Source organism: Anopheles cruzii, chromosome 3 (assembly GCF_943734635.1).
Source record: "Anopheles cruzii chromosome 3, idAnoCruzAS_RS32_06, whole genome shotgun sequence".
Classification (NCBI taxonomy): domain Eukaryota; kingdom Metazoa; phylum Arthropoda; class Insecta; order Diptera; family Culicidae; genus Anopheles; species Anopheles cruzii.
Window position 1 is genome coordinate 13,843,076 of NC_069145.1, and position 21,373 is coordinate 13,864,448.

The 21,373-nt window shown below is 49.8% G+C and overlaps 3 protein-coding genes across 3 annotated transcripts; 1 reads left to right on the forward strand and 2 right to left on the reverse strand.

Moving 5' to 3' along the window:
* The first annotated feature begins 2,961 nt into the window (after positions 1-2,961).
* Positions 2,962-3,824, forward strand: LOC128272937 (N-alpha-acetyltransferase 20). The gene is made up of 4 exons (XM_053010826.1): positions 2,962-3,109; positions 3,188-3,303; positions 3,380-3,509; positions 3,573-3,824. Exons 1-4 carry the CDS (start codon positions 3,057-3,059, stop codon positions 3,799-3,801), a joined length of 528 nt encoding a protein of 175 aa, XP_052866786.1. The 5' UTR covers positions 2,962-3,056; the 3' UTR covers positions 3,802-3,824.
* A 51-nt stretch (positions 3,825-3,875) lies between these two features.
* On the reverse strand, positions 3,876-6,076 carry LOC128271881 (protein crooked neck). Its single transcript, XM_053009556.1, has 2 exons — positions 5,990-6,076; positions 3,876-5,918 (listed from the first exon to the last, which is right to left on the reverse strand). The coding sequence occupies exons 1-2, from the start codon at positions 6,023-6,025 to the stop codon at positions 3,897-3,899; spliced, it is 2,058 nt and encodes a 685-aa protein (XP_052865516.1). The 5' UTR covers positions 6,026-6,076; the 3' UTR covers positions 3,876-3,896.
* Positions 6,077-10,139: 4,063 nt separating this feature from the next.
* Positions 10,140-11,875, reverse strand: LOC128269885 (protein giant). The gene is made up of 3 exons (XM_053007290.1): positions 11,842-11,875; positions 10,749-11,761; positions 10,140-10,523 (listed from the first exon to the last, which is right to left on the reverse strand). The coding sequence occupies exons 1-3, from the start codon at positions 11,873-11,875 to the stop codon at positions 10,140-10,142; spliced, it is 1,431 nt and encodes a 476-aa protein (XP_052863250.1).
* Between the last annotated feature and the right edge of the window lie 9,498 nt (positions 11,876-21,373).

Here is a 21,373-nt window from a genome sequence, read left to right on the forward strand (position 1 = left end):
TCAAATAAATCGCGCGTGATGCAATGCAATTAGGGATTTATTTTACAGAAATTTTAAAAGCAGCGAACACCAACTTTATGTTCGGTTAGCATGTGGCTTCAGATCCACAACAGTAAATTCCACAAAAAGCATCAGGAATGCTCGCTACACAAATTCACTGTAATGAAACCATTCGAACAATACGACAAACGATAGTACCAAGGACTTTCAAATGTGACGCGAATCTCGCGCGCTTTCGGCCCCTCGCGTATCCTTGCCATCTGACCGTTGCGTGGTCAAACACAAGCAGGCACACTCTATTAACCCTCGTGCCTTGCATTAGATTTTCCCTGTGCGATTCTCGCTGCTTTCAAGTTCCTAGGAACTGCTCGACAACGATAGCTTTCGTGTTTTATGAACGCGACTCAACACACACACACACACACACAAGCCTTCTTTACAGCTGTATTCGCTTTCATCCAATACGTTCCAACGAATTGCTTTAAAGTGTATGCGTTTATAGAGCGTGAACTTTCGGTGTGTGTGCGTGTGTTTTTCTTTTGAACTTCTCCTTTTCGTCTCTTCGTTCGGTTCATTTCTTCGGTCTGACGGAACGCGCCACTAGAAGAGCCAGCTTTTGCCACCACAGGATAACGGCAGAACAATGGAGAGAGAGAGAGATGGAAGGCGCGTGCCCGCGGCAAGTGCTGGCAAATACGATCAAAACACAACTTCTGGCGGTTATCACCCGGTCCCACGGGTCGCGAAACACAACAATCGTAGAGCTGCGCGCAACTTCATTGTGCACTGGTGGCGGTGGCCATTGTCCTATGGTGGGGGTCTCGTGTTCTTCTTTTCGTGTTTCATGCCTGACATCTGGCTTCACTCATCATTCATTGAGACCGTATTTGAAAAATTGCTCAAAACTCAGCATGGCCAATTGGTGCAGAGGTCAACCCTTTCCGGCTTTTCCGGAGAGACAGCATCTAAAAAGGTGGCTCCTCCGTTTGCGTTTGTGTGTATAAGGTCTTCCATTTTATGCAATGCGAAGTGAACGCGAATGATGATGGACAGACGGACGAACGCCGCGATCTCTCACTCGTGTACACAATCTCACACTCGCTTGCGACACGCCGTCTCACTCTCGCCCAGCCTATGCGTCACTTTCCTGTCGCCCGTGCTCTCGCTCTCTCTCTTTCTGTCCGCAAACGAGCTGCAGAGTGCAGGTTCACATCGCGCACACCACTATTTACTTCTTTTTTCGCTCTTTCTTCACAACCTACTTTATCTGTACTCCTTCCTCTGGCCAATGTGGAGGGGCTTGTGAAAATTATGATATTTTCGCCACCGATGACAGCACTCGCGAAAAATGGGACACACCGACGAGCCAGGGATGCGTTTTCCACGCCTCGGTCAATCGGGTCTTTCCAGGGCGATGTGGCTACGCAGAGCAGAACCCACCGCATTCGATACAGTGACAGTCCGTATACATCATCTGCTCATTATTACCAACACTAAGGCAGGGGCTCATTAATTTTCCATTTTTACTCAAATCACACTACCATGAACCATGGACGCACGCAGCACTCGCAGCCCGCAAGAGTGCGCGCCGAAAGGGTCACGGAGGAATTTTCCATCGGGCAACGGACGGGCAATCTTACGACGCCGGCTGCAACTCCCCGCTGGATTGCCCCCATAATTCGGCGCTGTTCTCCGTCACACCACACACACGCGATCGCTTGCTCACTCACTCTCTCGCTCGCTCACTCACCGCAATGGGCCAACAGTTGTTCACAAGCCACCGTTCAACACCATCAAAGTCACCACAGGGAAAGTAGTAAACGGTACTCTTTTGTGACAGAGGTTCGTGCCTACTACGCACGCTTACCGATCCCGACAAAAAGTGCACCCGCGTACGTTGTCACTTTTGCGCAAAAAACAACACCAAACAAAACAAACGGCGAGCCGAGGCGAACGCCTCAGGGAAAAGCGCGTTCGTTGGACGAGCACTTGGTGGGCTCTGCGGAAAGGTGTGATTTTCCCTTTTGGTGTGCTGCCTCGACTGCTTACAAGTGCTAAACTACAAACACACGCAACACGACGGAACACGCACACACACTCACCCAAGCTGGCCACTACTCACAGCACACAAGAGGATCAATGTACCGTAGAACCATAGGCGATTTTAACGAAATTTCTGGCGAAACTAGTAAATGCCTGCTTCCGGTGGCCACCAGTGACACGCCGTGCACGCGGGCGTGAAACAACACAACTCGTCCAAATGTGCTTTGCGGACACACAACACACTTTGCTGCTTTCCGATCAAACCCAAATCGCTTCCCGTTCGTGTCTGACGGCAACTCGAGCTCGTTCGAGCAGTCGCGTACGCGTTTGTGACAGACACTTCACCCGCCACTGCTCGACTGCTCGACGAGCGTATGGGGGATTTTTTTAATTCAAATTTGTTCCAATGAATAGTTCCATTACTTGAAACCCGTGCAAGAAATTTGTTTGGCAGCTGATTCGACAGAGTTTGTGAACGAGAACAACGGAACAGGCCGTATTTATAACGACGTCGTTCTTCAATGCAAAAATATGTAACTTTGACCGTCATCTTTCGGCGTGATCCTGAAGACAAATGAAGACAAAATGCGAAGAGTCTATTATGATTGATATTATACGCCAGCTTCAAACGCTTAATAGTTATGGCCTGCAGCTGAGACAAGTCCTTTGCTGCCCCAATCCGATCCCTATGGGCTTAAAGAGACCGAAGCTTGGATTCTAGGAAAATACAATTTCTGGAGCAACTAAGTTCATTTCAACCAAGCGAAATTGTATGGAATATGAGGATAAAAATACGAGGAAAAACAGGTCACCCGATTTTCCCACACGGGAAAATCAAAACCTGTACCACAAAAAAAAGACGTGAGTGACAACAGCCCTCGCCGGTGTGCAGCGATTCGTTTGACGGATCGGATCATCGGAAGGCAGCATTTGGGCAAAAAATACCAAAACAATCGCTCTCCGTTTTCGGATCGCCATCTGTTCATAATAAAGCATCCTAAACCAGCGATATCATGACTACCCTTCGACCGTTCACCTGCAACGATATGTTCCGCTTCAACAAAGTGTAAGTGCAGCGCATCGAGACACTGCAAAGGGTCACCACTAATTCCCACTTTCCTGCACAATCTGGTTTTCGCAACAGCAACCTGGATCCGCTCACGGAAACCTACTACCTTTCGTTCTACATGCAATACCTCGCACACTGGCCCGAGTACTTCCAGGTGGCCGAGTCGCCTACCGGAGAAATTATGGGCTACAGTTACGTTCCGTCAACACACACGCCAATCGGGTGCCATACTAACGAAGGTTTGCTCTCGAACCCATTTACTTTCAGTCATGGGAAAGGCCGAGGGCCAGGGCGAGTACTGGCACGCGCATGTAACGGCGCTCACCGTTTCACCCGACTACCGACGGCTTGGGCTGGCAGCCACGTTGATGAATTTCCTCGAGGACATTAGCGAAAAGTAAGAGCCAGAAACAATGTCCTTTCCTTTCCGCGCCTTCTTATGCCTTCGTCGTTTGCGTAGAAAACGCTGCTATTTCGTCGATTTGTTCGTGAGGGTCAGCAACAAGGTCGCGATCGATATGTACACCAAACTCGGGTACATCGTTTATCGGATAGTGCTGGAGTATTATGTCGGGGAGCCGGACGAAGATGCGTACGATATGCGGAAAGCTTGTTCACGTGACGTCCACCGCAGGTCGGTTATACCTCTAGAACACCCGGTGCGGCCCGAGGAAGCCGATAGTATGTGAGCGTAAAACCGTTGATCTAATAAATGGCCAATAAGATTAAAAGCATGGTGCAATGATAAAGTTTATTAGGTCTAATTCCGGTGTCCCGACATCCGTTACACGTCATCCTCGGTGGCGTTGGCGTCCATGGGCTGCACTGGCGTGTCCGTCGTGTCCTGCTTGCGCTTCCAGTTTTTGGCCGCCGCCAGCAGCTTCAGATTCGGGCGCGCCATTTCGTCTTCCGGGAAGATAAAGTCAAACACTTCCTCCCAGCCCTCCTCCACTCCGGCCTCGGAAACGATCTTCTGTCGTTTCTTCACCTTTCGCGGCATCTTCTCCAGCACCTTCTCCATGCTCTCGTCGTCGCCGTGATCACGCTCGAAATCGCGCCACGCTTCCAGTACCAAAACGCGCGACTCCTTCTCCGCCAGCCCTTTCAGGCACTCGTTGGCCCGTTCGTAAACGCGGCGTGCGAGCGGCACGTTCAATCCTTCTTCGTCGTTTTCCGCGCTCATCTCGAATTTGGCGTACGAAATCCACACCTTCACGTGTACCGTGCGTTCGAGTAGCCGCTCGTACAGCTGGCGCGCAAACTGGAACTCGGCCTGTTGCACCTCAAAGTCGATATAGCTCTTCCACAGCAGTTCCGGCATGTCGAGGCGCGGCTGCTGAATGGCCAGCTCGTAAATGGCCCTCGCACGATCGGTGTCGCCCAGCAACGACTCCAGCTCGGCAAACTTCATCCAGGTGGTACAATTTTCGGGTCCAAACTCGAGAAACTTTTCGTACAATATACGGCACCGGTCGAACTCACGCAGCTGGATCTCCAGATCGATGTACCCGCGGAACAGCTTGTCGCGCGGGCAGCGTCCGATCGCCGTGCCGAGCGTTTTGCGAGCCGTCTGCAGATTCATGCAGCGAATCTCGAACTGAGCGTACAGAAGCCAGATTTTGCTGAAGGTGAAAATCTTGTGCGGGATCAGCTCCAGACACGTGCAGTAAATCTGTCGCGTCCGTTCCAGGTCCTCCGTTTCCAGTTCCTCGTACAGGGCGTAGTTGATCCACAGGTAGATGTAGCGACGCCACAGGTTCTTATCCTTCGCCGGCGGCACATTCGCGATCGCTCGCTCGTACGTTTCACGAATCATTTCCGGTTCGTTTTCGTTCTCCACTAGCCGCAGATAGTCGAACCAGGCGTCGTAGTTGGTCGGGTTATCGTTCACTTCCTGCTCGTACTGGAACTTTCGCTTCGATACGATCACATCCTCAATGCCGGACCGATCGCCGTACTTTTTCTCGTGTATCGTGTACGCTTTGTACAGATCCGTCGTGCGATCCTTCGGGAGGTGCTCCAGTGCGTACTTGTAGATCACCCGCACCCGATCGTGCTCTTTCTGGCCCTCTTCGAAGCGGGCGAACGCAATGAACAGCCGCTCATCAGCGTGATCGTCTCCGAAGAACTCGATCGCACGCTCGTACACCGTCCGGGACCCGTTCACGAATCCGTGCGCCTCTTCGAAGCGCGCAAACTTGATCCAATTCTTCACCTCCGGGTGCACCATCACGAACCGCTCGTAGATCATGCGGGCGCGATCGATCTCCTTGTAGCGCAGCTCGAAGTTGATGTACGTTTGCCACGCTTGCTCCTCCGGTTGCCACTCCATCCAGCGGTCAAACACTTGCCTGGCGCCGGCCACGTTCTCCAGCATCTCCTCCATGTACGTGTACTTGTACCAGAACTGATTAGCCCGGGGCATTATCGTGACCGCACGGTCCCACAGATTGCGCGCATGGTTCACCTGCCGGTGTTTCATTTCCATCTCGGCATACTTCAGCCAGATCGTAATGTTCCGGTGCTCGTTGTCGATCGCACGCTCCCAGATCGAGCGGGCGCGCTGGATTTCCTTCTGCGACTCTTCCCACTGTGCGTACTTGATCCAGTTGCTGACCACCATGCGGTTCTTACGCAGATTGTCCTCGAACGTTTTGCGCTTCCGCTGCTGGTAGTCGGCCAGTTCGGCGGCATCGGAGATTTTCTGCTTCGGCGGTGGTGGCAAAATTTCCAAATCGCGCTCTTTCGCCTCGCGCAGCAACTGTTCGGCCGTGATTTGCACCTCGGCCGGTGCTTTGTTTTTCACCTGAAACGGCATCGGAACACGGTGAGCGCGGGGCTGGCCATCAGTCGGTCAATCTTCTTAGCACTGCTTACCTTCGCCACTTTCGGCATTTTCTGTGGTTTCTCCATCGTGAGGGTTGTGTTTTGTCGTGAAACTTTCTATTCAAAAACCAATCTATTAACGCGAGTCCGACCGCAACTGAAGAAGCATCAAAACAAAAGCTAACACGAAAATGCGCAGCTGTCACTGCGACGCTACAGTCATGGGCATGAGAGTAGCAACAGTTCGATGGTATGACATCGACTGAAACATCAAAGGGTCGCGCGGATGACGAATGGCAACGTTTTGTGAAAAGTTTGAACTTTAATGATCCAGGATATTTACAGTTCTTATCGATTAATACAAGCATTTATCGAACCTTGTGCGTTGTTGCACTTAATGTAAGTGTATTTTAAAAAGGAGTTATCGGGCACAGCTTCGATAATATATATATTTAAAATCTGTGTTGTCTGGGAAAAGTACCGTTGAAAATACAATCACAAATGGGTTTCGAGAGTTTTGCAAAGAATCTGAGTCCACCAAAGTATATAGCCACACAGCGGACCCTTGAAATCTGCCTACCACCCTCGTCTGTCTGCCATTGGCAAACGGGGCGATCGATCAATAAATGGCACCGGCGACAAAGTACGGCAGAATACGGAACTTTTCATCATCCTTGCTGACGAGCCCCTAACGTGTTGCATCGGGGGGTGTTCCCGCATGTGAAACAATGAGGAAACTGTCCGTAATGCAGCTTCCGCCTCGTCTATTACTACGGTTTATGGACAGACGCGTTGCGGTCTGTCCGTGCCCGTGAATCTCTATCTTCAACTTCCCTATTCCAACGCAGGGGACGCACATTCTACTTGCTCCTTTCTATGCTGTCTATCAGCCGATTGGCAAGCGTGGGGCAACAATTAATATCGAAACGCAAAGGGTTACACACCGAATGGCGACCTACGGGCTGTGCCAGTTGCCGATGACTGCCTAATCGCAATTGCGATGCATTGCAGTGAATGTTTGGGTGAGGGCAGCCGGAATACCCCGGAACCCGGAAGAACTAACCCACCACCAGAGGTTTGGGAATATAGAGTGAAGACGATAATGAAATAAAGTTTGCCAGGCCCGGCCGTTGGCTAAATTTGAGGGGTACATATGAGGATAAAAGGGGAACATACAACCGTGAATGCTCATTGCACAGCATTGTTTGAACAGCATAGCCGGAAGGGCTTATGTGGCCTTTCTTTGGGGCGGCTGCTTCAGTGAAGATAGTGTAAAATAAGAAGAAAATGAGTATATGTGTGAAAATGTACTAAGTTTTTTGTTACGGAAGAGAGCTGCATCCCAGATACTTTTAGGTTTCAGCAAACTATTATCAACCATTATCAAACTGTACATTATTAAACTGTTTTTACCATAGTAAAGAAAAGCATCAAGTCCTACGATGCTCAAACATCATATTCGGGTAGTTGCCGGTTGCCAATTGAAATTGGAATTGTGAAAAACCGAGCAACGTGGACGACCATCATTTCTCTTCGGTTCAATTATAATAATTTAAGTCAGTGCCGTTGGGTTGGACTATAAAAACAGGTCAGCAAATGAAAGGCTTTACCTTTTGCAGTGTGTTTGTTTTAAAAACCCGTAACGGGAACGACGAACGCCGAGTTTTATTGTTGGCTCGTTGACTTACCAATCATAATGTTAACCGAATCACAATAAAGTAATTTAAATCCGTTGCTATGCCTGCTATGAGCGATAGGCGCTGTGATCCTGGACCCACAATGCGATGGTCAGGAGGCAATAGAAAGGACAGCAGAAGGCGGTGCCCGAAACAGCCTCGAAAACGACACGAGGACTGCGTGAAAGGTAAGAGCAACAATAGAGAAAGGATCGCCGCACATTACATCACCTACTTTGATCTTTCCTCAACAGGACTCGCCATTGGTATGATGTTTACTGATTCGCTCGCCTCCGGCCGCTGTAGCAGGTAAACGATGACAATTCGTCTTAAACGCCGCACCAAAAGCCGCCTGATGAACAATTCGGAGCTGGTGCTGATGGTAAAAGAGGAAAAAGTGAGAGAAAATATTTGCATACCGTAGCGAAAAGGATTAGGACCGTTCTGTGAATATTGTTCCTGCGACCCACGGGACGCACGGCGAACGGGTCTCGTACCTAGCACGGCCGGCAAGGACAATTGCATCTTTCTTCGACAATTCTCGTAAATGTCCGCTGCCTGCTCCAGAACTCCCGAGAGAGGGTTACGAAAGGAACCGAAAACGGACCGGACTTTGGTCAGCAAACGCTGGTCAGACTGCTGGACCCATACGGACCTCCCGTCCATGCTAGATGCCCGCGCTAGATTAGGTAAAAGAAATGGCCGGTCAAGTCAAAGTGCTTTACGGCAACTACCCTTTTACGCATGTCCTTGGAAGGGTGATGAAAGGATTTTTGCAACCCTTTTCGCTTCTTCGCACAATCTGCACACTTTATAGGCATCGTCCACCCGAATGTCCTTCGCGTCGTTTGCGCACAACTGACCAATGCAACTGACCTCCGAGTGTGCTGCTGCTAATACAGAAAAGTGTCCTCTGGGCAAATCAGCATGGGCCCGAGATGTGCACCGTCGTGAGTCTTATCCCGAAAGAGGTTTAGAGCATTTGCACGGCTAGCGAGAATCCTTTGCTATTGTACTTTCGCTAGCCAATCTGCCTATCAAGGACATGGTCGACTGGCAAATCGTAGAGACTTTTCGCATAACCCTTGCAACGCTATTGCCGTAATAAGATTCAGCAGTGACCGGAGGTCATACAAGAAACCCATACACACGGGTAAAAGTTCTTGCGTCCACTGTGACGGACACATTTGCGCGGCCCAACGACCGTTTTTCGGTTTTTGGGCGGAAGCAACTTTGGGTTTTTTCCACTCATTGCATTATCTTTCAACCAACCCGTCCCTGCGCTGCGCTGGGCCAGGGCCAGGATACTAGGCAAAATATTTATTCAACCCGTTCCCATCAAGTGCGCAGTCGGAAACCGGATAGCCGGAGCTTCAGATACTTGAACCGGCGGTCGATGGCGTCCTCGCCGTTGTCGTCGAGACATCAGCAGACGGATGCGACAGTTGCTCCCTCGAAGCAACAAACAAAACACTGGGACAGTTATGTAAACAGAGACTCCCGGCAAACATACCGCGGCTTTCGGTGGTTAGTCTCCTGTCTCCGTCTCGGTTGCTTTTAAAACTAAACATGCCGTCCGGGTTGCAAATGGATGTGCACCAAACGCAGGGGGTTGTTTGCTGGTTGCCGTAGCGGCATTTGGAGGCTTTTCTGCAACTTAAATAAAGCACCGGAAGTCGAAGGTCGATGTTTAGTTTGATGTCGATCGGGATTTTGAACAACGGCACAACACAACCTAATTGACGTGCGCCATAAGAGTAACAAATAAAATGCAGCCTGCTATGAGAAACTTTAGTTTCAGCTATTTTGATAAAATAGGGTTCGTAAATGCTTAACGATAAAATGGCCGATAAACGCCTTTTAAAATGGAAGACGACCCACAATTACAATGTCCGTAGTAGGACATCGCGTTTTACATAATTTTCTTTGATCATCTCTGAATGACGTGCATGCATAAAGCCACTTTCATTCTGTTAATCGCTTGATGTTCTTATGTTTCATGTTGCAGCCATCCACCACTCTTGTTCTAATCTTTGTAATCTTTTAAAATACTTTTTCAAAGATAGTTTTGCTACAATTCTAGTATTTTCGTTTTTAAAGATTATTAAAGAATCTGCCGAAACCAAGAAATATTTCTTGTTTCCTGAGTAAATGATCCCGCGCCACAAACCTTTGCTCGTCGATTTCGTCCCATTAAAAAGACATGAGAAGAATGAGGCCAAATGTTTAGTTTTTCAGTAGTTTATCTATTTTCGTTGAAGGAAAATCTTAAATGCGAGTTTACTTAAAACATAGTACTGCTTTTGGGTGAGTATCAGTCATCGGAATGATAGGGTTGGCATCATTTTCCGTGTGGCCCCCGTTGGGCCCCATTTCCCCGTTAACCTATCGCGCGCCCCGAGACCCGGTGCATCCGATCGATCGCATCAAGCGATCAGAGTCGTCCCGTGATTCCCGACGGTACATCGCGTCACTGTACAGTAGTTTATCCGAAATCCCTCGACAGTAATTTACATAAAGCAGTCCTACGATGCCACCGAGGCCGTGACACCGTACAGTGCCAACTGTTTGCGGGCCGCGGCCAGCTCGAACTTGAGCTCGATGTTTTCGCGCTCCAGGAACGCCGCGCGGATCGCAATTTCGTCCTCCTTGATGCGCCGCCGATCGCGCGACTTCTTCGCCGCTGCATTGTTCTTCTTGCGCCGCTCGTAGTAAGCGGAGTCCTTGCCAGAGCCGGTAGTACCATCAGACTCGACGAGAGGAGGAATGGCGCCCGAACAGGTGGTGGTGGCCGTGTTGGCCGTACCAACAACGGCAACAGAAGTCGGCGCATTTCCTGCCACAGACGACGCAGTGCTACGCGTGACGTCATCGTCACTGTGATGGCTGCTGTCAATGCTGTCGTCGTCCTTCGCTGCGAGTCGCTGATTGGCTGCGGCGTCGGCCCGTTGCGCCATTTCGCTGCAACCTTTCGGGTTGCTGTGTGGCTGCTTCTCCTTCTCCTTCTTCATTGCCGATGCGGCCGCCGGCGCCATTTTGGATTCGCGTGAGTCGTTCGCGTGCCGCGATGGAGTCTTTTCGTCGCACGATTCGTACGAGGCGTCGCTCAGGCCGGCCGATTTGGGCGAGCTGACGGATCCCGGCAGCGCTAGGCGGCGCATTTTCGGGTTCGAAACCGTCGGTTGGCCCCCGTTGGCGGCATGGATCTGCTCGAGCATGCGCTTCCGGAACAGGTTGTACTTTTCGGCCGAGTTCGTATCGAGAATGGTGTCACTGGCCACGAACCCGGCGGCAAGGCTCAGTGGGTCCCGCGGGTACGCCTTGAAGGGGCGCGAAAGTTTGCCATCGCGACCGACCACCATCGGGTACTGGTTCGGGCCTCGCTGCGCCCCATCGCCGCCCTTGGGTGCCTCGTCCTTGTTCGACTTCCGCTCGCTCGAGCTGACGAGAGCCGTCCCCTCGGAACCGGACTCGGAAATGGCGTCCATCTCGCGCACGCGAATCGGGCTGGGCGAAAGAGGAGTCACCGACGGATGCACCACCGCCGCCGTCTGCTGCTGCGGCGGGGGACCGCCAAACTGCTGATGCTGCTGATGGCCATGATAATGGGTCTGGTGGTGATGGGTCTGGAGTGCGGTTCCGGAAAGTAGATACGATGGCAGAGCAGGGCCTCGCTGGAGAAGGTGCTGCTGCAGGAGGCTTTCGGTGGGCGGTTTCTGGGCCAGCGCCAGGGCATGGTGGAAGGCAGGGGACAGGTTGGGAGCCATAACCGGTGTCGGTGGTTGTGCCGCAAGCGGATGATGGTGGTGACGATGGTGCTGCTGGTGAATATCTTCGAAGTGGAGCAGAGACTTCGTGGGCGATAAGCGACGACCCCGGATCAGCTCGCTGTAGTTCAGGAGGATGGAGCCCTCGGGGGTTGAACCGGCCTCGCACTGCGGGGAACTGTGGTTGCTGGGCGGCGGAGTGCCACCGGCGTCACTGAAGCAGTGATACGATGGCGAGGGAGTTTTGCGGGTTGTTTCCAGGGAATCGCGGCGCTTCGAAAGGTCCAGCACCCCCGAATCGGTCGATTGCGGGCGACAGCTGGGACTGTCGGCCATTTTTGGCGAGGCCGGAGAGTAGAGCGATGGGCTAAGACGAGGTTCTGACAGAAACAGGGGGGCACAGATTAGTATCGGGTTGAGAGCATTTTCTCCCCCTTGTGGGTAACGGAACTCGGCTTACCTGTTTTCAGATCCATCATAAATTGGGCCATCATTTTGGCTGCGATGTCCGTGTCGCGTGTCGTAGCTAACTTGGCACTGTTCACCAACACAAGTAACACCAGGTTCAGGGTTTGACAATTTCCACCAAAATTCTTACTTCCACTTTCTCTCGTGTCCGGCGAGACGCAAGTGCCACACCGTGTGTCCAAAACAGAAATGACCCCGAGCTTGACCGCCCGGTTTCTTTTTATACCGTCCTTCCCACCTACACCTCCGACGTGATTTGTTCCCTTCACGCTCACTCTCACGCTGCCCTCGGTCTCTTTCACGACCCACGATGAGGGAACCCTTTCGAGTGCCGGTTGAAAGGTAGAAATTACCCACCCCAAAAGGTTCGTTCTGACAAGCGGACCAATCCCAATACAAGTCGAGGGCTGCCCTCTCTTTTGCATCCTTCCCTTTCCTGTTTCGTTCTCGTTCTTTCACATGGGACTTCGGTCGTTTGGCCCCGCTCTGGCTTCCAGTTCCATCCATCTTGTATTGTTTTGCGGATCGGTCAAATGCGGATCAAACCACCGCCGACTGACAGCCTCCAAGGCATAGGTCGACGGCGAACTTCGGAATCGACAGACGGAATGGCGAATTGGCGCGGCAGAAGAACCCGAGAAGAGAGCACCGTTTCTCCCGGTGCACTTGAGCGGCGAAAGGAAGCACCGAACGAATGGGCGAAATGACCGAATGCAGAAAAAGGGGTTATGTTTCGCCGGATCCGGGGCACAATCCGGAAATTGGAAGGGCGAAGCGGTGTTGACTCGTTTGGCTTCCGCATACCAAACGCTGGCAATATGGTGGTGTTGGCCGTTGCGCGTTGCAGAAAGTTAGATGGAAGCGCATAACATAATCGTTGCGGCTTGTTATTAAGAGTATTCAAGTTGTGGGCCAAACTAAATTCAGAGTGCAGAAAATATAGCTTTTCAATTCTTAATCTTATAAATGACAAATGGCGAAAATTTCCGAAATATTACCCTTTTTCTCATTATTTTAGGCGAACCCTACGGGTAAAACTTACAACCAAACAAGATACGAACCTAAGAATAGATGAACAACCATGAACAAGTTTCAATGAGAATCGAATCAGGCCCACAATTAAGTAAATTTAGCAAATAAAAAAGCTTCGACAAAAAAGCCACCAATAGTCATGATTGCATATCTTACAAAATGATAATTATTGAAACTGAACGAACTACGATTGGCCAACTTATGTCGTGTGCGTCAAAGTCATGCCGAGGATTCGAATTGTATTGTTGCACTTTTTGCAAAACACATAGAATACTGTCAGTATGACATTCTGGGACAGCATAGCAAAAGTAATGTTTTTCTATTTGGGTCATTTTGATAACTTAATAATATTAGGACGGTTTAGGAGGAGTCATTACGTGCGCTGGTAACTTTCCAAAAACTATCTTTTATTTTTTCCCATATCAAAACATTGCAATTTGCTGCACAGTCATAGCACGCCAATTAGACGGCGAACAGTAACTTTGCAGCGGGCTCATCAGAAGTCTAACTAAGTTTCCGTTGCCTGCTGAGACCGACTCAAATAATTGATTGAACCTCTTTTAAGGGATATTTTGAAAAAGGGGTCATTTGTTGTTTGTATGAAAGATTGTTTTACAAAAAAAACTAAATCCCACTGTTGTTTGGTGAAGAAAATGAAACCAAAAAACTTTGCTCAGAAAAATTGCTTCCCAAAATAATTAAACAACAAGTATGACATCAAATAGCATAAATGTGTTGCGAAAAGTATGAAACAATTTGCTGCCAAAGTTGCACGTGCAAAATGAGGCATTCTGAGTCACAGGGGACCGGGTTGTTTGCGGAACAACGAGCAACGAGACCTAACGGAAAGCCATGTCGTATGCGTACCTTCCTTTTCCAGTACCGTAATGCGGAAATTCGTATTGGTACATGCACAACCCAGGGACCTCTTCTCGCTCAGGGGGAGTGGTCCACAGCGCGGCGAGTCCTTTCGTCCTTTCTGTCTTCCGTCATTCGTAGGGCCACGCCATACGCCCTGGAGGCCCCTAGCCGAAGGGCGAACAACTTGGCCACGCGTACGGCAACCCTTCCGACCGACTCTTCCTTTTTCCGACCTGCCCTGTCATCCTGCGCGAACCCACTTCCACCGGCCCCTGAAGGGGGTGAGAACGGTTTTACAGCCGCCAGCCGCGCCACCAACGCCGCCGAAGCCCGCACCCCGAATAATGAGAAACAATTTAGCACCCCAAAAACCGGGGCCCTCTTTATGTTTTATGATATTGAAATTTTGGCACTCCGTTCGCCGACCATTAGGTAGGGTCATTTCGCGATCGGGTTCTCGGTTATTGTGTCCCTGTGATTTGCTGACCTGTGAAAGCTGCCCAAAGGCGCAGAAAACCGAAATCTCTCTCTCTCTCGTGCTTAATAATTCCGTCTTCCCAGGTAAATCTCAATCACGGCGAACACGACAAGGGCCAAAGGGACAGAGTAAGACCTCGAAAGTCCACTTTCGGTGACTTCACTTGAACGGGTTATGGGAAAGTGTAAACTCAACGACACCCACGGAATCGCGCAGAACGAGTGGCGAGTGCGTTCGGTGGCATAAAGAGGCAGACAGAGAGAGCAGGAGTGAAAGAAAGTATCCTTTCGTGTTGTGGGAAGATTGTTTGCCGGAGTGGAAAAAATAGATCGAACCTAATTAACGGGACATTGTCGGACGCAAATGAATGAAACCTCGACGTTCGTGGGATGCAGAAGATTGGCTGAAATCCATGAGAAATTGATTTCAATTCCAAAATGGAGGACCATTCGTGAGAAGCCACTGGAGAGATTTAGTTGAAAGATCTGCCTGTGCAAACTGGGAATATGTTAATTGTTAGTTGTTTGTTAATAAATTCGATCATAAATGTATGATTTTCAGGTTTCCTCATGCCCAGAATAAACATCAAAGCCATGTCGTGGTGTAACTTTAAACCAGGAGCCTAAATATTGAGTTGACTAAAGGATTGACCATTCGATCTTTGTTACGGTACTTTGCCCACCAACGAACTGTTTATTTGCTGTTTGGCACAGTTTCTACGGTGTGCTGCGCCCAGCTATTAAAATCTCCATGCATCGGATGCATCGGATCGGTTGAATAAATAAATATGGCGAAAGGCACAAGCTCGATGATGATTGCCGTGATGACTCGAAGGAAAGAGTTTGGCAACACGAGCCAGGTGGACCATCGTGGGCTTTTGTTTACGCTGCACTTCCCGGTTCGGTTTTCTTCGCCACGCCATCTCGCTCGCTGGAGAGCTTGTTTCCGGAATGCTGCGAAGGATGGCCACTGGCATCACCGTGTTCCGGCAATCTGCACTGTGTTCCGGCCCACAAAACACCAGAAGCTTGTGCCTGTCTCGGTTGAAAAGAAGGTTGGCTGCGTTGACCGGAAGGATAAGCTCCTTACGAGAGCCAATTGTGCTGTGCTGTCCAACATTGGCAACCTGCTCTTGCCGCCGCCGTCCTTCCTCGCTTGTTGTGTACGCTGTTCTTCCCCACCGAAGAATGCTAATCTCTTCCTCAAACACTTTCCGGCCGGGTACGGGCCTTCCATTTCCGCACACGGTACCGGGAAACCTGCTAGTTCGGCGGACATTTTTTTAGTCTTCCATCAAGCCATGCACCAAAAGGACACGCCACCAGGAGCATCATCTCGTGCCGGGTCGTGCGCAAAGGGGTCGCCCGGAAGCGAACGCTTTCGGTCGCGTGATCATCGGCTCCTGGCGGCATCACCTTCAGTATTCCCATTCGAACCGCCCAACCGGCAATCGCACTTCTCCGATCACGGAACATCGGTGAAGCCTTTGTGGGTAGTGCGGCCGATGCGCCCAATACTAATTGGACCAAATCCTATTAACCGTTGTCTCCGGTCCTCCGGTGGGACCGGACGGACGGAAATCGCTCACGACCAAAGCACGTTGACGACGTATGCGCCCACGGCAAATCCGATTTTTGTTGTTGTCCGGCCAATTTTCCCCGCGCTTTTGTTTTACGTACATCCTCTACATCCTTTTTGTTTTCCCCAGCCTCAGAGGACTGTTTTTTTTCGTTCCGTTTTTCCACAAAAATTATGAATGAATTTGCCAACACTATCTTCGCTTTATCTGTTCCACCACTGATTGCTAAATGGCCGCAGGCCAAAGATTTTGGGCCGAGTGGCCACGCTCCACAAAGATGCCGGTCGGAAATCCGTCGTCGCATATTGACGACCACTTACGAGTGTTGAGCTGAGGACTTGAGGGCTGAACGGTGCAAAGAAACAGGAACAAGGATTAGCGATTGTGGTCGGTGTTGTACCTATCGATCGAGGTGAGCCTGGTTGCCACGGGCCATCTGGGACCCGATGGCAGAGGATCACAGAACGTTACGGCGGAAGAGGTAAATTATGATCAATGGTTGACGCTGCCCGAAAGCTGTGGGAATCCTTTCAACTTCCGTTGTCCGTTGTGGAGAGCACAATGAGAGATAATGTCGAGTTCGAATCCTGAAGCAGGGATCCTGTGCCTCGAATAGTCACAACTCTATCTGGCCCCAGCTGTCAGGGATTCATTTACATCTGTTTTATTTGATTTTAAGTTGTATTCGAAAACGATCCAGACAATTTTATGGCTTGTACAACTAAGTAGAAGACCCAATTATTGACACAACCTTCATATAAGCCACTTTACGAAGCTCCGTTCGTGGAACCTATTTATGAACTGCTTGCGACCCAAAGCGATGACACGCGCTCCAAGAAAACAACTGACTCACGGCGGAGTGCGTGGTAGGCGATTGATTGAAATCTCGATCAGATGCCCCAGACATCGTTACGATCGGCGCAATCAAAGTGAGCGGTGTGCAAAATGTGACATCGTCGGTTTGAGCTAATAAAACCTAACGGTACTCTAGAGCTCTTCCAGGAGCGTCGATACCTGTGTCCTGCGGGTGCTTTAGACCCACGAAAGCTGCAGTCGCACGCTACGCTCTCAACACGCCTTGTCAACAGGCAAGTAAGCAACCCTTTTACGGGCCAACTATATGAAACGCGCCTTTCACGCGCATCCAATCCTTGTGACGCTCCCGAGAGCTCATCCCGATTGCTCGATTGCTGACGGTGTGCATTTGTTTGCATTCCCTGCCGGCTCCCGGCTGTGGAAGGCCATTTCTGCATTTATAACAAAGGCAGCCTGCACCCGTCATCAAGCCAAACCAACACTCAACAACTCCCGCCTTCGGTTCAATTGCCGCTTTACTTCTGCCTGTTAATCCGCCTTCGGTTGCGATCGATTATTTGATGAAAAATCGAAGGCCTTCGGTGGGATCACCGGTGGGAAGGCCTTCGGTACACGGAAGGTAAGAAATATCAATCAAGTACCGTAATCGTACTTTCGCTCCCGTTACGGCGGTCCTCGAATCCTGTGCCCACTTTGCCCATGGGAAAGCGCACTCGCTTTGAGTTCGGTTCGGTGTGAAAATAGGCACCGCAGGCAACTACGATTGGGATTCTGAGATCGAAAGTGTTCAATCAAACCGGGGTTCACACCGGTTGGTTAAACGGGAATCTATTATTCACCGACGGAAGGTGTTGCACACGGGGAAGAGTGTGGATTAAAGCCCATAAAATGTCACCTTGCCTTCCCTTTTGGTTTTGGACTACTTATGGTCTGATTTTTCGAAATCCTTTGCTTGACAATCGGCAAGAGGTTAAGAGAATGTTTGTTGCCTTTTTTCTGTTCCGATGACAATCAACCGGAACGAAGGCTGTTAGGGCCTCTTTTGCTGTGCCATATCTCTGTGTAACCGTCGCCATCTCTGGAGGCTCAGAAAGTACCGTTAATTGACCTTTTATCCAGCTTTACTTTGGCACAAATTTGAAAATCGATAAACCCTTTTTTGTGAACACGATTAGATCGTCGCTATGGGTGACCGCAGCGTGACCGAACAACAAATGACTCCATCTGGCAGCAAGACAGGAACCTGGGAAAGTATTCGCGTGTACCGTTACGTTCTGTTGCCGGCAATTTTATGGCAAACATCGTAGAGCAACCACAATTTTTGTGCAGAACTTGTATCCCAACTCTCCACCAAGCCCCCCTAGCTCAGTCGGTAGAGCATGAGACTCATGAGGGTCGTTCGAGCCCCACGTTGGGCGCTGAATTATATTTTTTGCTCTCTCAAAAGAAAATGATTCAATCACCTCCAGGCACACTTTTTACTCAATTGAAGCCATATTGACAAGGCAATGGAGGAAAAACGGCCAACATCATTAACAACCTCTGCGCCAGTGACGGATTGGCAACCTAACTGCAACAAGCCATCAAATGAAAATAATTAGTCCAGGCCCATGGAGTGCCGCAGCAGGGTCCATCATACAGCAAAACCCATCCGTCTTCGTCCGGAAGTAGCAAAATGACAAATTATTCACCGATCACCGATCGGTTGTCTTCCGCTGGCGTCGTCCATCGCAACGAACCAGGCACCCCAGGCACGGAGGGCCTGGACATGGTCTTTCCTGGAATCGTTGAGTGAAATTGCATCGGTTTGTTTACTTACTGGGTTGCTGACGCTTGTCACTTTCGGGATAGACTTTCTTCCAGAAATTCCCGAATTCCGCCCCGCCATCCGCAACTCAGAGCAAAACATCTGCACATCTCGGGCTCGAGCTACGAGCGCAAGTAGAAACCATTTTTCATTTGCACCCAAACTTGGCCGCCTGATGTCTGAACATTCTTCACCGGAAAAGGGTTTTCGGCATTCGACGAAGACAGACCTCGAACACACGCCTTGCTGTGGTCCCGGGCGGCCGGCGGAGGTTTGTTTATTTGTGACCCGTGCTGTTGCGCCGGGAATTGCAACTCCACGGAGAGTGCACAGACTCTGGCTGGGAGAACGAGACGCCGAATCCGATCGATCGTTTGGAAAGAAAATAAACCATCAATCGCCACTTCAAACGGCGCAGAGCGATGATGGGCAGAGATTCAATATCAACATTTGGCTCGTGTCTGATGGGTTTCGGATGAAAAAGGATGCGATGGCAGTGGTAGGATCGGTTAAATTGGTGTCCACGTGGCTGCCAAAGGGTACGCAGTAAATGTGAGCAAATATGCCTTTTATTATTAGTCGAACTGTCTGGGTGCTGGTTACAGTTCCCGAGGCGTTCTGATGGCAGACGAATACGTATATTTAAAAAATTATACGATGGGACCACATCTTAAGTTAAGGCCAAGACTCCGAGAGCGATTTAAGGTCTGTGGAGCTGAAGCTGTGAAGCTTTTCGAAGCCGACGAGAAACCGTGCAGGTAGCCATTTCGTAATCCATATCTAAGGCCAAAGAGTACACAACAGGCCACCAATTAGACGGCTTACCGGATTGTCCCGCTACGGTTTTGGCCCGGTTTTTCGTAATCACGATCGCATCGCAACGCCATGCAAATGACCAATTGTCCACTCAAGCCCAGAAAGTGGCCCGTAAGACGCACCGTCTGGCCTAGAAGTAAGCCACATTCTTCGCCGTAATCTGCTTAAACGTTTCTGTCTCGAGTACCGAGCATTTGAGCTCTCAAACCGGCCATAGATCCGGAGACCAGCAAGTGGTTAACGGGGCTCACTCACCTCACTGCAAAAGGCGGAACTACCACCGCACGGACAGTAAGACCGGACCGGTTTTTTTTTCTTCACCGTAAGTCGGAAATTGTCCTTTTTTCTCGACTATTGTCAGATTGAGTTGTCGTGTCTCGGGATATCTTCCGGGATATATCCTTTTGCTTTTCTTTGAAGTTGTACCACCGTTTGTGAAGCGGCGGCGCAATTCATTGTCGATCATGCGTGGGAAAATGTGGCCATTCGAAGTAGCCCACCACCGGAAACAGGTAGCGGGCGATCGGGCGGACGAGCAAAAAAAGACCGGTAGCCGCCCACCACACGGTACGCGTATTTTTGCGGTTAAGACAAGCGTCTTCATCGATCAATCATAACCGTGTACTGTTAGTCTCAGGGCCCATGTCTACCCGTCGTTTGGACCCCACACAAAATGAAGATAAAACCGGAACAGCAAGGCGAGCGGATGTCGCGTAACGAATTCCTCGCCACAAAAGAACGCAAGACGAATTTGTCGCAAAATCGTCCTCGACGACGATGGCCACCTGAGTGTGATGAATAACTGGTGACTTACGGTTCTTGGTTCTGATCGCTTTGACCTGAGAACTTTCACCACACACACCCCTTCGCCGGACCAAATGACTTAGCCAGCCAAATGGAGTTGCTCAACCGGATGCGGTGGTTCGTGGGTTAGCGAAATAAATTCGCCACTTCGGCGACACCGACAAGCTTATGTAACATTAGCAACGACATTTTGCGGACGGTTCGCCGTCGCAAACACTAGTCGTGGTACGGGTCACGTATGCCCAATAGAAAAGGGTGTATACGTCGGCCGTCGGACCGGAAAGTCCGCTAACGTTAATTTTCTTTTCAATTAACGGCCAATATCCGTGAAGGGTAATAGTTCTACCGAGCAGTTACATAACTCATAGTGCTGTGGAAAGTTATTTAACCGGTTTGGTAAAAGTTCTGCTGTTCTATCGGTGTGAAGCATCAAAAAGGGTTAAATAGCACTTAAATAAACAACTAAATGAAATATTGCAACGTGAAAAGATTGTTCTCACCGGAGGTGAATCGGTTCTTCTCACTGTGACGGCATCTTGTGTCTCACCAGCTGAATTTTGGCCAAAATCTTCTACAATCAAAGTATGCGGAACATGTTAGTTGAAATAGTTGGGGACATAAGTTTCAACTCCTAAGACCACACGAGATAGAATTACAAAATAACAGATAATCTCAATGTAAAACATTTCTTAACCCATTTGAGGTTTGAAACAGAAGGATAAAATAGAGGTAAACATGGATTTCACGGGATAACATTTGCAAAACAAGTGGCCACCACAAAATTCGGGAAAAAAACTACACCTTAACCCTGGCAGCAGCCCAGTGACTCCTATTTCCACAAGATTAGCCATTGGATTGGCCTCTAAGATGAGCCTTAAAGTGCTATCGAACAATCGCGAAAGGGATAAGAAAAAAAAATCCCAGAAAAAACGGAGCTCCTTCGTGTCGTCTCGGACCATAAGCCACTTACGAGGCATCAAGTGACGAATCTTTTTGTCACCAGAAGAGATGTCCTAATTTTGCGTTGCCTTTCAGCTTCACGCACACGGGTGAGGGCAAAACGAAAATAAGAGCAAAAAATGGCCGGTTGACGCCCTCTGTTAGTTCTGGGACCAATCGGCACAAGACCAAGGCACCCCCCTCGGAGTGTTGGACGACATTTACCTTTCGAGCCGTAAAATTGCATAGGCTCACCTTTCACTTGGAATGGCCAGCACACCCCAGTCACAGTGCCGGGGTGGTGTGTTCCGGGGAAGAGACACAAACAACAAACAAAAACAAACACCTCTTTTATCCGCCTTCCACGGAGAAACACCCACCCGGGAAAACGC